Here is a 15,597-nt window from a genome sequence, read left to right as displayed (position 1 = left end):
AGTGAACAAGAACGATAACTCTACCCTGCATAATTGTTTAGTTATTGCCCTTTATAGCTCACCTGTCACAAAGTGACAGGGTGAGCTTTTGTGATCGCTTTTCGTCCGTCCGTCCGTCCGTCCGTAAACTTTTACTTTAAATGACATCTCCTCATAAACCACTAAGCCAATTTCATCCAAACTTCACAGGAATGTTCCTTTGGTGGTCACCTTTAAAAATTGTTCAAAGAATTTAATTCCATGCAGAACTCTGGTTGCCATGGCAACCGAAAGAAAAAACTTTAAATGTCTTCTTTTAAAAAACCCTAAGAGCTAGAGCTTAGATATTTGGCATGAAACATCTTCTAGTGAGTGTCTACAAAGTTTGATCAAATAAAAGCCCTGGGGTCAAAATTGGCCCCGCCCCAGGGGGTCATTGATTTTCCCTATATGCATATTGTAAAAACTTAAAAAATCTTCTTTTAAAGAACCAAAAGAGCTAGAGCTAAGATATTTAGCATGAAACATCTTCTAATGAGTGTCTACCAAGTTTGTTCAAATAAAAGCCCTGGGGTCAAAATTGGCCCCACCCCAGGGGGTCATTGATTTTTCCTATATGCATATAGTAAAAACTTAAAAAATCTTCTTTTAAAGAACTCAAAGAGCTAGAGCTAAGATATTTAGCATGAAACATGTTCTAATGGGTGTCTACCAAGTTTGTTCAAATAAAAGCCCTGGGGTCAAAATTGGCTCCGCCCCAGGGGGTCATTGATTTTCCCTATATGTATATAGTAAAAACTTAAAAAATCTTCTTTTAAAGAACTCAAAGAGCTAGAGCTAAGATATTTAGCATGAAACATGTTCTAATGGGTGTCTACCAAGATTGTTCAAATAAAAGCCCTGGGGTCAAAACTGGCTCCGCCCCAGAGGGTCATTGATTTTCCCTATATGTATATAGTAAAAACTTAAAAAATCTTCTTTTAAAGAACTCAAAGAGCTAGAGCTTAGATATTTAGCATGAAACATGTTCTAATGGGTGTCTACCAAGTTTGTTCAAATAAGAGCCCTGGGGTTAAAATTTGCCCCGCCCTGGGGGTCATTGATTTTCCTTATATATGTGTATAGCAAAAACTTAAAAAGTATTCTTTGAAAAAACCTAAATAGCTAGAGTTAAGATATTAAGCATGAAACATCTTCTAGTGAGTGTCTACAAAGTTTGTTCAAATAAAAGCCCTGGGGTCAAAATTGGCCCTGCCCCTGGGGTCATTGATTTTCTTTATATGTGTATAGCAAAAACTTAAAAAACATCTTTGAAAAAAACCCAAATAGCTAGAGTTTAGATATTAAGCATGAAACATGTTCTAGTAAGTGTCTACAAAGTTTGTTCAAATAAAAGCCCTGGGGTCAAAACTGGCCCCGCCCCAGGGGTGTCATTGTTTTTAACTATATGTGTATAGTAAAAACTTAAAAAATCTTCTTTTAAAAAACCCAATGAGCTACAGCTTAGATGTTTAGCATGAAACATCTTCTTAGGTGTCTTCCAAGTTTGTTCAAATAAAAGCCCTTGGTTAAAATTGGCCCTGCCGGGGGTAGGGGAGGGCAGATCATTGTTTTTCATTATAAGTGTGTACATCATGAAACATCTTCTTATAGGTGTCTTCCAAGTTTGTTCAAATAAAAGCCCTGGGGTTTAAACTAACCCCGCTCCGGGGACCTACATACAGGTGAGCGACCTTAGGGCCATCATGGCCCTCTTGTTTTATTTTTCAAAATTAATTTTTGTCCATCATGGCCCTCTTGTTTTATTTTTCAAAATTAATTTTTGTCCAGAGCATAATTCAAAAGGCCTTTGAGATATCATTATGAAACTTCATAGGTGCATAGATCTAACTCAGGAGATGTGCAGTGCACAAGAATGATAACTCTACCTTTATAATTTTTGAGTTATTGCCCTTTGTTGTTTTTCATACTTAATTTTTCAATTCAATTTTTTTCTCAAAAAGTATTTGAGGTATCAACTTGAAACTTCATAGGTGGATAGATTTTACTGAGGAGGGATGCAGCACACAAGAATGATAACCTACCCTGCATTATTTTTCAGTTATTGCCCTTTGTTATTTTCAGCCATCAGTATTCACATAGGTTTCAAATCTGTAATCACTATAGCCATCAGTTTTCATTACGAAAAGACCTCTTAAAATGGAATTATTCTGCTCTACTACATATACATTCTTCCAATGAGCAAACACATTCGGCGGGGGATGGCCATGTTGACATGGCTCTTGTTCCAGTTAAAAATTGCATTTCATGCCAATGTATAAATAAATATTTTCATTGTTTGGGGCTTTTGTGATCTAGCGATTATAGTAGGTGCTATGCTATCAATTACCTGTATTTGCTGTGGGAATACTCCCTGGTATTTTGTTATAGTTATTTTCAATACAGATAACTGTTAGGTTAGTTCGGAGTCTGGATCACTGGAGATACAAAAATGTGTATAGGAAATTTAAGTTCATGATTTGACAAAGAGATGCATTATGTCTGGTGAAATATAAGTTAGACCTTTTTATGCCTCTGAAATAACAAGATCATTGAGGGTTGCAATATTATATGCTTTCTATTGTTTCTATCCTGCATTTACCTTCCTTTTTGGTCAATCTTTAAACCTTGACATTCTCCCTGCAGCTTAAATACTCTGATTTAACATATGATTTAACATGCCTGATGCCTGAGAATTCTAGTTTTGCATGGTGAAATATGAGCTTGACTCCTATATTACCTTGACTTTTAAGGTCAGATGTTCAAAATTTAGAAAGCTTTTATGTTTATTAACAACAGACTTCAGGGTTGGATAATTGTATTTTATGAATACACTTTTAAGAAAAACAACTAAAATTCAAAACACAGAAAAGTAATACTAGTAGTTACAGATTAGAACACAGAAAGCTTTGAATGAATAACTGTTTAAAAGGCATGGTGTCAATTTGTTGTAACTTTTATATAACATGCAGGAGGAGTTACAATCGATTTTAGATGTAGACCTTGTCATCTTGATTTATTCTTGGAAAATTTATATTCTTTAAAAGTAAGAGAGGTTAGATTTAGTTATGTGGAGCAAATAACAGCTTGTGTGAAGCAAAGACATAGGACTGGAATCAAGTAAAATATTAACTATGTGAAACTGTGGCAGAATAAGTCTGCATTGTTAACATATCTGTTGGAAAGCAGAAATTGAAAACAAACCTGAATTTTATCATATTTTATTGACTTCTTTTCCCTAGCATTTAAAAAAGAAATTTAAGAGATCTATTTTTCATATTCTCACATGTTGGTAGGGTTAGGGGCATAAAGGTACATTTCTAGTTTTAAATTTGTCCTACAAAAATCATGGAAACTTGGTAATGTTCACATGTTGCTGTGAGGTCTATGGCTCTTTTAACAATACTTCATTATTTTGCAATTGTTTTTATAATAACTGTTGTTTTATATAAGAATGTAACTGTAATTATTGAACATTAACGGATCTAATGATCCAATGAGAGTTGGATATGGAGGTCAATGGTGAAGGTTTTGAGAAAATTCTATTCTGAGATATGTCTCTTCATTAATAGTAGTAATGGTTGGGGGATCGGGGTCACATTTTGACTTTCTGCTTGATGTCTGCCTGTATGTCAGTGATTGTGTCTGCTCCACATAATGTTCAGTTTTAATGGAATCACAGAAACATTAATGTATTGAAAGGATATGTCTTGCAGGAGACCATCATTCATGATGAAAGTAACATACAGAGGTTAAAAGTCAAAATATATATTTAGTCCAAGGCTTGTCAAGTCATAAGCACATTTTGAATGATAAAGCAAACATGTTCACCATCATGAGATAATATGTTCTTGACTGGCATGCAAGTCAAAGTCTGGTTCAAACTTAGAAATCAAAATGTCTTAAATGGGAATTAGTATTTATGATTCTTATGTTTTTGATTTTCCAAGGCCAACTTTTTGCTGAAAGATCAAGGTCACACATTTGATTTTACTGATTAAGGTAAATCTATTGACTATTATTCATTGCTCATTTACATTACAAAAGTTTTGAATTAATTTGTTTCCTTTCTTTTCTATATTCACAGAAGCAAGTAATTAGTGGAACAGAGCATCACTTGTTACATCGTCGTCCAGCAAGTATGTCAGCATCACGTATTCCGTCCCCGCCGGTCACACCAGCATCACCCGTCTTTCAGCATCGTAGTCCATCTAGCCCAGATTCTCAGAGTAGTGCCAACCTATATCAGCATTTACAGAGACTTCATCTAACTCAGCAAATCAGGGGTGCTGGTTCGCCAACATTCCGAAGAAGTAGTCCCCCGAATTTAGCTAGTCTCGGCCAACAAGGCTCGGAAAGTCCACCTCAGTCATTTCCAAATCTCTTACAGAACATCCCCCCAGGACATCATAGGAGCAGTCCTCCGCCAAATTTTCAGAACTTACAAATAATTAAAGAAGATTCACTAGACTTGGATAAAAGTTCACAATCAGAAAGTGAAGAAGATATGTTAGTGCAAGAAAACGGTGACAACACTGATCCAGTTGCTGCTAATCAAAGGGCATACCCAAAGGGTAAACCTCAGATTAGTATAACAGACACACAGGGTCATGTGACTGCTGTCACTTCAGATGGAGATTCCGAATCAGAAAAGGGAGACAATTCTGACAGTGCAACAGTTTCGCCTAGTTCACCATCGAATGTTCCCACAAGTTTACCCTTTAATTACAACTACAAGTTACCATATGGTAGCCCAGTTCACTCAAACCTTGCAAACATTCCACCGGAGACTAAGGTCACCGGAATTACTCAAGATTTGTACTATACCTCCTCAAATGTTAATTGGTTAACTCATCAACAACAGCTGTACTTGCAAAGACTTCAAAGTATTCAAAATGCCGCTAATTTACCAAACATCGGGAGTTTCAGCAATTATACAGGAAAGTTTAGTGCTCAACATTCGCAGCCATCATCTCCAAAAGGATGGGAGATTAGTAGTGAGGGCATGTATAGTAAGACAGCCAGTGATTGGCTGATAACTTCAGGCAATAGCCAATCAGAGAGAACCGATATTAATGGCTCAGCTCCATCATTAAAAGTGGGTGGAGAGTGTGAATTGACCAAAGTAGGTTCTTATGTGAATGTCTCATCAAAACGATCAGTGGAAGATATTCTGAATGATATCAGGAAGATATTAGAACAAAGTGGTCCCCAGATTGCTTATAAGTGCTCAGAAAATCGAGTGCAGCTGGCTAATTCGGACGTTTCTATGGAAGTGGAAGTTTGTGAAGGGGTAGATGCTAGTAGGCTTCAAGTTCGTAGAATCTCGGGAGATAGGGGTTGTTATCAACAACTGTGTCAGGAACTCCTTGCAGGCATTAATATATGAAATTGTCAAGTTTTTTTTGTCTTTTTTCTTTCTTAATGTATGTTTTTTAAATTATTAATTATCAAATTTTTTTTCTTTTAATATTAGATTTTTAAGCCAAATGTAACATCATAGAAAGTTTTATATGCATATGTTTCTTCAGCTAAGTACTTGTATAGGTATTTACTCTTTATAAAATCATGTTAAGATTGAAGACTTTTTTCCAATGGAAAAAACAAGATTAGTTTATTATTTCTTATTGTTTGGTCAGTATTTTGCCATTACAAGCAGCAGATTATTTCTGCTAGATATGCAAATTTGAAGCATATATACATATATTTTATCCTTTTTAAAGATAACATAGTAAGTTTTAAACATTTATAAAAATATATATTGTTGTGTTTTGTAGAAATGTATTTATAAGGTACGTCTTACAATACTGAAGAAAAAAAGTCTTTTATTTTATTCTATTTTTTACATAATTATGAATGAAGATCATGGTCAAATATAAAGTACATATTGGATTGTAGTATTTATTACAAAGGCTGATATGTAATGAAAAAAAAATATATTTTTTCATTTTTGTTTTGTTTATCTTAAATAAATTAATCCTTTCAACATGTGCTAAAAAAAACTTGATAAATTTACAAATTCTACTCTTTATTCCTTTAGAAAACTTTCACAAAATAACAGATCACATACATGGTATTGAAAATTGGATAAGTAAGATTTATAAGAGCTTCTTTATTTGTTATGAAAAAACATGATAAAGTATGTATTTAACCTTCAACTGATAACCTCCTTAAGTTATTATAAACCTTGCTGTTGTGGGTTCAAATCCTGATAGGGACTTTGAATTCTTTTCATTTGCGGAAGCTATCCAGCTAGCTTAAGGAACTACTCAGGTGCCTTTTTGTGCCTGAAAAAAATGCACAGTAGGGCACCCAAGGTCTTCTGCCACAAGTAAAGCTAGATAGTCACCATATGACTTCTACCGTGTTGGTGCAACATAAAACCTAACTAAAGAAAAAGTTTATATTTTATGCTTTGACCATTATCAATTCTATGGCTATCAAGATAGATCAGTCCAAAGTACACAACCTGAAGACTGTCTGCATGGAGGTAATTACTGCATGGAGGCTTATTCTGGTAAATTAGAATTTAACTTGAACCATTTTGTGGTAGTCTCAAACAGTAAGCCACCTATGCCATTAGTATAAAGCTAGGCAAATCTGCACATGCGGACAGTGTCATTAGACTGTACACCATAATTATATACTACACCATATACTACTCAAATTAGACAATTGGTCACAAGTAAAATCAGCTGTGGAATGGGTTAAATAGTTGAAGTGTTTTTTCAGAAATGTAAACGACGTAAAAAGCTCTTAAAATTATTTTAATTGGTCAGCACAGCATATTTAGTGAAAAATTTGTTTCTAGGCAACACTATTTTGACATATCGATCTTTTGTAAAAAAAAAAAACAAAAAAAACACACATGGTTTGAAGTAAGCTTGTTCATCTAACATGATAGGATTTAATTTACTGGTAGAGTTGGTATGACCAGTATAGATAGATATAAAACTGCTGAGGTAAATGCTAGGATAAATTTGAAAATAGAACAAAAAATGTGTCTGGGTTGCAGAAAGTTATGTATTGTTTTAAGTTTGTTCTTGGTATTGTATTTTTATCATAAATCTTAACATTTTTATACCAACTTCGATAGAATTGTACTTGCTTTGGTGGGTAGATACATAATAAATGAGGGTAAATATTTTCCATAGGGGTTATTTCTATGGGGGGGGGGGTAAATATTTTTTATAGGGGTAATTTCTATGGGGTTAAATATTTTCTATAGGGGTAATTTCTGTGGGGGTAAATATTTACTAAAAATCTAGGGGGTTAAACATTTATTCAAAATCAGAGCAATACAGTAATGAAACTATAATATTTATTTATTACTGGTTTTACTGAAGCTTACATACTCGTGTTATGCAGTGTAATGCAGAGAAAAATGGAAATAAAAGTAATGAAAAGTATGTTTTTTAGATTCTGCAATGAAAGCAATTAGATGCATGTTTTGCGCAAACTACAATTGAATTTATGATTATTATCACTATATACTATTCATTACTATGCATATAGTAATGGCTATTTCCGCAAATTTTGACGTAATATAGGTAATTTATGTGGATGGATGCTTTTTAAGTCTACCATTAATCACCTTCTTTCAGTTTAAATGAAATTTCTTTAATGACATACCAGCACATAAAAGTTTATATATTTTACATAATTTTTATTGATATAAATTAAAAAAAGCAATGTTGTTGTTTTTTTTTTCTTTAAAAATAAAAAAACAAAACTTGTAGACCTGATTTAAGTTCTTTTTTAGAATGTGCTGACTTGGAACACTATGCAAGTAAAGGAGGACAACTCTTCAGTAATTTTTACTAAAGTTATTAAAATCTTGGTGGCATTATCTCCCTTCTTGTATATATATTTGTCTCTAATATAATGAAAGGGATGTTTCAAGTTTTGGCAAAACCTGCTTGTGCCAAAGAAAGCACCCACTATATGTAAAAAGACAAATATGAATACCGTATATGAAAAATTACCTACATAAGTGATCTGTATTTCACAAGTGCAGATATGCTTGTAGCTGGAAGTTTTCAAACAAGTTTTGATCTGTAGACTTTCTTAATAAGATTTTTCGTTTTTTGTTTCTAATGGTGCTTTTGTAAATGTTAACTTATTTGTGATAATTCTAAATGATTTGAATTTTTAAAAATATAATTAATATATTATCTCTTGTATAGATATTATATATTTTGCTGAAAGTGTGAATGTTACATGATATGTACATGTAATTTTTAAAATGTGAGTGTGGTTTTTTTTTCAAGATCTTTTGAATGTTTTTATTGTAAGGGATGACCCTAAAGTGGTATCTTTTAACCTTCCTTTGCCTCATTAAATCTCTCCTGTATTTGATAAAAAAAAAAAATTAAGGAAAGAAAAAAAAAGAATATTTATTCATCATTGCATGGTATTTAAAAAAACCCAAAAACATCACATAGTGATTAGAGGTGATTATGGACTCATTGTTAGGCAGTTAGTTTTAAAGAAGAAAAAAAAAGAAAAAACAATGTAAACTGGATGTGTTATAGTAAAACATCATTGACAGCACACTGGACTTACTCTGACAATGTTAACTATGTTTGGTTAAAAAAAAATTCCAAAGTCAAATACTAATTGGTCTATATGGACCCTAACAGGTAGACATTAATGAAATTATAGTTAACCGGATATATCCAGATTTTTTTGTGTAGCCACTCTCAAATTTTAACTGTAATTGTTTATTCCTAATACTACTTCGAGTTTTATTTTACTTTTATTTTGTTGCTCCTTGTTTTATTAAAACTGTTTTTGATTGGCTATAATAATCAGCAAATTATGCCAACTGTCCTAGAGTCTAATGCAGTAAAATATATTTCAGATTTTTATTAACCTTTAAGTGTCACTTAATATATTGATAACACTATATAAAAGGGGATAAAATTAGATTTTAAGAGATTGACCGATCTTTCTTTTGATTATAATAATGTGATTGCAAAGCTGCTGTAAACTGTTTGAAATAAGTTTGACTTTACTATTCATATGATAATTTATTATCTGTGGCAATACAAACAAAACTTATTTAAAAGATAAATTCTGTTTTTTTAATGTATTATACATTATAACAAAAAAATGCAGCAATTTCCTTTTACTTAACTCACCTAATGTCTTGGTCTGAGCTTCCAAACTGTGCTTTTGGTATTTTGTGGATATGTAGGTTAACCAGTCAACAGTGACGAGCTTGGGCAGATCGTATCCAAGCTGACCCGACCCTGACATTTGAAGTCTAGATTTTTATCTTAAAACATCTGTGAGTATAGGTCAGGGTCAAGAATAATTTAAAATGATGCTTAATATGTAAAAGAGAGGCCCTCAAATGTATCTGTGATTTTTTTTTTAATCATCAACATTTTCATTTGTATGATATTCAAAATATTTTAAACTGACAGTTGGTTTATTTATGATGGGTTATATGCATTTATGGAATAATATTTTATTTATGTTAGTTCTTTTTTTTTATGAAAATGATCATCAATGATACATGTGTGTTTTACTTTAAGACAATGCACCGCATCACAACAAATCCAACATAGTGCGTTAGCGACCAGCATGGATCCACACCAGACTGAGCGTCCGCGCAGTCTGATCAGGATCCATACAGTTCGCTATAGTTTTCTCTACTTGTAATAGAGTTGGTAAGGGAACAGCATGGATTCTGATCAGACTGTGCGGATGCGCAGGCTAGTCTGGATCCATGCTGGTCGCAAACGCACTATGTTGGTTTTGTCGTGACACGGCTCAAATTATGATATTTACTTTTTCTCTTTTGTTTGGTCTAGTCTGTACACAATATCTGTCAAACATGTTTTGTGGTCTTGTATTTTTACAAAAATGTTTTGTGGTCTTATATTTTTACACAGAACATTACAAAGTTTCTTTCAATGTGCTATCCTTGACAGGTATTGAGGAAAGCTTTAAATTGCAATTAGAGAAATGAAAAAATAAATGAATAAAAATAATTTTGCTTTCCTCGAGTTATGGAATCATTATTTATCTTAAAGCATTGTGAGAAAACCTCAGCGTTCAATTTCCGATTCACTTGTTTATGTTGTTTGGAATTCTATTTTGAACATGTTTGAAATAAACAGAAAGCAGGATAAGTTTTGTGATTAAGGTTATATTATATCTTTATATTTCACCCAAAAGCTAACCTTGTATAATTTACAATGCCTATCTTGATAAAAATGAATAAAACTTTTGTTGAGAAGTGATATTACCAAGCGCTAAAAACTAAGACTGGCATGTGAATGTCTGTTATATGTTCTGTTTGTTAGACCTTTGTCATAAGATTTTTGTCAATCAGAATTATATTGGCCTACCATCCCACCAAACTTAATTTATAGTGGTGACAAATTATTTCTATGGGGGTGAATTTTACAAGTATTTTGCTTCTTGGAAAAAAAATCAACCAAATTGAATACAAAACAATTAAGTACTATAAATGAAATGTGAGATGTGAAGTTGAATAAGATTTGAAGGTAAATTATAACAATAGCTTGAAACAAGGGGACTAAAGCATTTTAGTATCTACTTTTTAAAAAGTTAATTTGTAGGTTTTTTTTAAATGACTTTTACAGAGTATTTAACCCATAACCTGCTAGAAGTAAAAGTGATAAGCCTTTACCACCACCAGTATAGAGCTAGGCCAGGTTGTACCTTATGTGCAGTCTGATCAGGCTTCATACTGTCACTGGGCTGACTTAACATTTGAGCCGCGTCACGACAAAACCAACATAGTGCGTTTGCGAACAGCATGGATCCAGACCAGCCTGCGCATCCGCGCAGTCTGATCAGGATCCATGCTGTTCGCTTACCAACTCTATTACAAGTAGAGAAACTGATAGCGAACAGCATGGATCCTGATTAGACTGCGCAGAGGCGCAGGCTGGTCTGGATCCATGCTGGTCGCAAACCTATTATGTTGGTTTTGTCATGACACGGCTCATTTTTATCTTGATATTCTCAACATTGATTATGGACTGTTCCAAAAAATGGAAGCTGGACAAGTCCATTTTAAGAAGTTTAGCAGGTTATGGGTTAAATATATACATGTATAGTAATTATTGTTATCTGCTATATTCTACCTAACAACTGGAACTTCCAGCTAATGAGAACAATAGGTATAACTATTTACAGGTGTCATGGTTCCTATGATACATTTGTTTGAAATGAACATATCAAAAATTTGCTCTCACATTGTACAAGAGTTACTTTGCATATTTGACAAGTTTGTCTGCTTTGCTCTTACATATATGGACATAATTACTTTTATCTTAGTTCTAAAATGAGGCTAAGAAGCATTGTAAGTTGGAACTATTTTTTGTCTCAATTGTTTTTGTGTGTGACCCAAGAACAGAGTGTGAAATGAGATACTTTATAACTATGGTAATTTAATGTTTGCCTGGTGATTAATTCATGTGTGATAGATGTTTTTGTTTTAATGAATTTTTGACTGGCTCAAAAAATTAAAAAAGAAGTAAAATTTATACTGTCTTTGTGTATTTTAAAGAAACAATTGTGTGATGTTTAAAATTTTTCAACGATTTGCCAAAAGTGCCAAAATTTATATAAAAAACCAGGCTAGTCCGCTTTTTATTTTGAAAAATGTTTGCCTTTACAAAAATTCCTTAACCTGTTTTTATTCATTGAAGGGGTTTGCACCCGGTTTTAAATTTTGGGAAAAATTTTCCCTTAAAAATGTATGGATATTTGTTGAGTCCACTTGCGGTCAGATCAATATAGTTGTCACAATGGGGGTTCTGTGTATGTATGTATCCATCCGGATTTTGCTTGTCGGGGGTGTAACTCTGTCTTTTTTAGGAAAAACTTCAAATAACTTAGTAAATGTTCACAATAATGAGAAGGTGTGTCACGCGCAAGAGCTGTGTAGATAGGTCAAAGGTCAAGGTCATACGTTAAGAAAAGACTGCGCCAGAACTTTATCAGTAGCTGGTGAAATTTTAAATAACCTGGCACAAATGTTCAACACATGAGATGGCCTGTTGAGCGCAAGAACCTTGTGGCTAGGTCAAAGGTCAAGGTCATACTTTACGGTTAAATGCAAAAAAGGGTACCAAACAGCTTGTCTGCGCCGTAACTTAGTTGGTGAATTTTCAAATAACCCGGCACAATTGTTGAACACCATGAGACGGCGTCTCGAATGCATGAACCGTTCGACTTTGTCAAAGCTCAAGGTCATTGTGACTGGGCTGGACATGTTGCCCGTGTGCTTCTTGTTTAATTTCAAAATACAAAAATTGTGCTACCAACAGTATAGAGCCAGGTTTTATACTGGTGACAAAGACTATTTAACTTTTTAACACTTCAGCAGGGGTTTTGGGGAAATTTTGGGGTTAAATGATTGGGGGAAATTCCCCCTAAGATAAACGAAGGGGAAAAAAGGGTTAACCCATTACCCCATCTATTTAAATTTTTCTCTTTTTGCCAAAACGGTCCCCTTGTGTTTTGGGTCTCAATAAAACACCAAAAACTAAATTTTTTAAATGAAAGATAAAGGGGGAGGGGGGAAAGTTTTGTCAAAAATAGTTTTTTACTATATGACGTTATATCAGTATAAGAGCTGTATCGAAATTTAAAATTTTGGTTTTTTTTTTTTTCGTGTAGATATAAAATTTTAAAGGGGTATTTAATAATTGAAAAACTAGACCCTGTTTGGGCAGAAAAACCCCCTTAAGACTACTTTTAAACCCCCCCCCCCTAATTTAAAAATTTAAAGATAAAAAATTTTAATAATCTTAAAAAAAATATGTAACAAATTTAAATGCTTTTAATGTTGGCTTAAGAGTTGTATATTGGGGGCTGGGTTGGTGGCGGTTACAAGCGACGTAGACATTTTCACGAACACTTTGTGTAAGAGACGAAATGAATCTAGAGTGCGATTTTCAACTATTTGTTTTCTTTGATTTAAATTTCTGACGTGGGATCCAATTTCTAGAATTTTTGCATGCAGTCGCAATCATTTCGGAGTAAAAATCCTATTTTAATGTCAAGCACAAATCAGCTTTATCGTGAAATATTAATAAATGAAAATGCTATATAGAGCATTTATGCTGAGATTTAAAATCCGCAGTTATAAATTAACATACCATTTAACACACCTTATCTCGATATGTTCTTTCGATACGTGCTGTACTTTAACTTGATGTTGAAATTAAGACACCAACGAAGCAAGATTTCCCCATTAATATGTTTTTATTTTAATGAAAAGAAGCAACTAATTTGTAAACAGACCATGCGGTATAAAAGTTAATTTCCAAACCCATAATGGGCAACAGGCTTGTCTTTGATACTTATTAAGAAAAATGTTAAATGTTTACGTTGTCACAGAATACAAATTCATATAGGACCTCAATTGAAGTAATTTCCGCTTGACCTATAAGATTGAAAAAACAATAACATCAAAAGACAAAGTGTTGCCAATATACTGACGCAAATCATATTCATGCACGGGTCATTAATCTCGGAGGTTAATTGAAGGATCGCCAATAAAGTGAGACATATTTTATCCGACATAAACTGCGCTGTGACCGACACTTGCAGGTTTTCTTAACAGTTTATATGGTTTTCTACGGTGTTCCGTTTGGAAATAGTGACTATCCGCGATGTACGATGGTGAAGACGTGAACGTACGATGACACGATGATGAAAATACGATGGTACGATGGTGAAAACACGATGGTACGAATGTGAAATAGTGATGGCGCGGTGGTACGATGGATGAAAACGCGATGTTTTCACTATCATACCATCGTTTTTTTCACCATCGTACAATCGTGTTTTCACCATCGAACTATCACGTTTTCACCATGGTACCGTTGCTTTTTCATCGTCATGCCATCGCGTTTTCACCATCTTTCCATCGCGTTTTAGATGGTCATCTTAATTCTAGAAAAGGGGGTCACTGTGAGCATTGACAAACACAGCAATAACAACAACAACAATGGCAGGAGCAGCAGCACAACTACACACAAAATGTGTTACAAAATGAAGCTTTGGTTTTATTGGGTCTTTGTAAAGTGTAGGCTGAACCGAAGTCAATCCCCATCCCTGGAAGTATTTAAGACGTCCAAATATTAATAAGAAAGTCATCTGAAGATGAAGATCATTTATAAATAATGATATGGTTTTGTATTATAGTGATAACCTATCAATAGAAAACAATGTTACAGCCAGATTTGGCAAAACTCAAACAAAATTCAAACGTTTGACCTTGTCGGTCAAGGTCATTAATTCGATCTTTTTGGATATCTTGATAAAAGTACAGAAAAAAAACAACTAAAAAGACGCCCCCCCCGCCCCCCCCCCCAAAAAAAAAAAAATAAATAAAAAAAAAAAAAATGAAAAAAATAAAACAAAACAAAATAAAATGAATAAATAAGTAAATAAAAAATATACAACAAATTAAAAGAAAATAACAAAAAACGATAAGCACGAATACTTATGTACGAGTATATTTACATTGAAAAAATAATGCGTTTCGCTCTCGTGTCTTTACACAGAAATAAGCACACCATTGATTAATATATGAAAATATTAAATTTAATGGCACAGCATTTGTATTCAAATTTACATTTGTGTGAAGTCAATTTGAAAGTATATTAATTTAATGACTTCGCTTAAAATATTTTTCATTCGTTTATCTTACATTTAAGCTGTTGGAAATTATATGTGGCTGTAATTTATGAAAAGGACTGTGTGTTGGACTAGAAATAGAAAGTGCAAGTAATTTTTGTACAAAAGTATTGGTTTTAATTATAAAAGTTGCAAATAACAATTAAGTTTATTCAGCTGTAACAGTATTTAAACATTTACCTAATGTATATACTTGTATATGTATTTAATTACTTAACTTAAAAAGTATGTTAGATAGATATAAAAAAGCAATCCTGTCACAGAATTGCTCGAACTTGCCCTGCAATAACTTTCCTACAGGAATACACATGTTTTAATAATCTAAACTAAATTATAACGCTATAACGCTTCAGGAATCACTTAGATTCCGCGCACTAGTATTTGTATAAGAATGTTTATGCATATATATTTGACGCCGAATCCAAATGGAACCGATGGTGGGTAAATAACGGGATAAACGATATATTTTACGTAGTAGTGAGAAAGGGCAACCTTTTTATTAATTACTTATTTATATTTACCTGATGGTGTAAACATGCGTGAAAATTTTCTAATTGAGCTGTTCTCGGAATTCTTTTGTCACGATCCTTATTTACCTGTTTACCAAAGTCTCCACCAAGCTGTCGTTTGCTTTTGTCCATGTTGGCGCTTTTTTGTATCGAAGTAATTGCCGCGTTTATGATTCACGTACACGTCAGATTTTATTCGTTGAAAAATGTTTGCTTCATTACATTTCTATCGTGTGGTACTTTACCAGAGTAAGCACTTTTAAAGGTGTCATCGGGTCTGCCGATAATTATTTTTTTTAGGAAGTAACAAATGTACTTCTCAGATTTCAAACAAAATACTTCAAGCAAACTTTAATCTTTATAATTTTTACATTGA

General features: G+C 33.3%; 1 protein-coding gene across 2 annotated transcripts in view; it reads left to right on the top strand.

Moving 5' to 3' along the window:
• The window catches only part of LOC132721179 (serine/threonine-protein kinase SIK3-like), a 56,431-nt gene extending 45,099 nt beyond the window's left edge, over window positions 1–11,332 (top strand). Inside the window, exon 15 of one of the 2 annotated variants that reach the window (XM_060705439.1) lies at window positions 4,106–11,332. In XM_060705439.1, coding sequence (XP_060561422.1) covers window positions 4,106–5,407 — 1,302 coding nt within the window. In that variant the 3' untranslated portion in view covers window positions 5,408–11,332. The remainder of the gene's footprint in view (window positions 1–4,105) is intronic. The other variant, XM_060705440.1, reaches the window with a different exon arrangement.
• Window positions 11,333–15,597: the final 4,265 nt, after the last annotated feature.

Source organism: Ruditapes philippinarum, unplaced genomic scaffold, assembly GCF_026571515.1.
Source record: "Ruditapes philippinarum isolate M1 unplaced genomic scaffold, ASM2657151v2 ctg4791_1_1_1_1, whole genome shotgun sequence".
In the NCBI taxonomy this organism is placed as follows: Eukaryota; Metazoa; Mollusca; class Bivalvia; order Venerida; family Veneridae; genus Ruditapes; species Ruditapes philippinarum.
The sequence above is the reverse complement of the archived record's forward strand: the minus strand, read 5'-3'. Positions and strand labels throughout refer to the sequence as shown.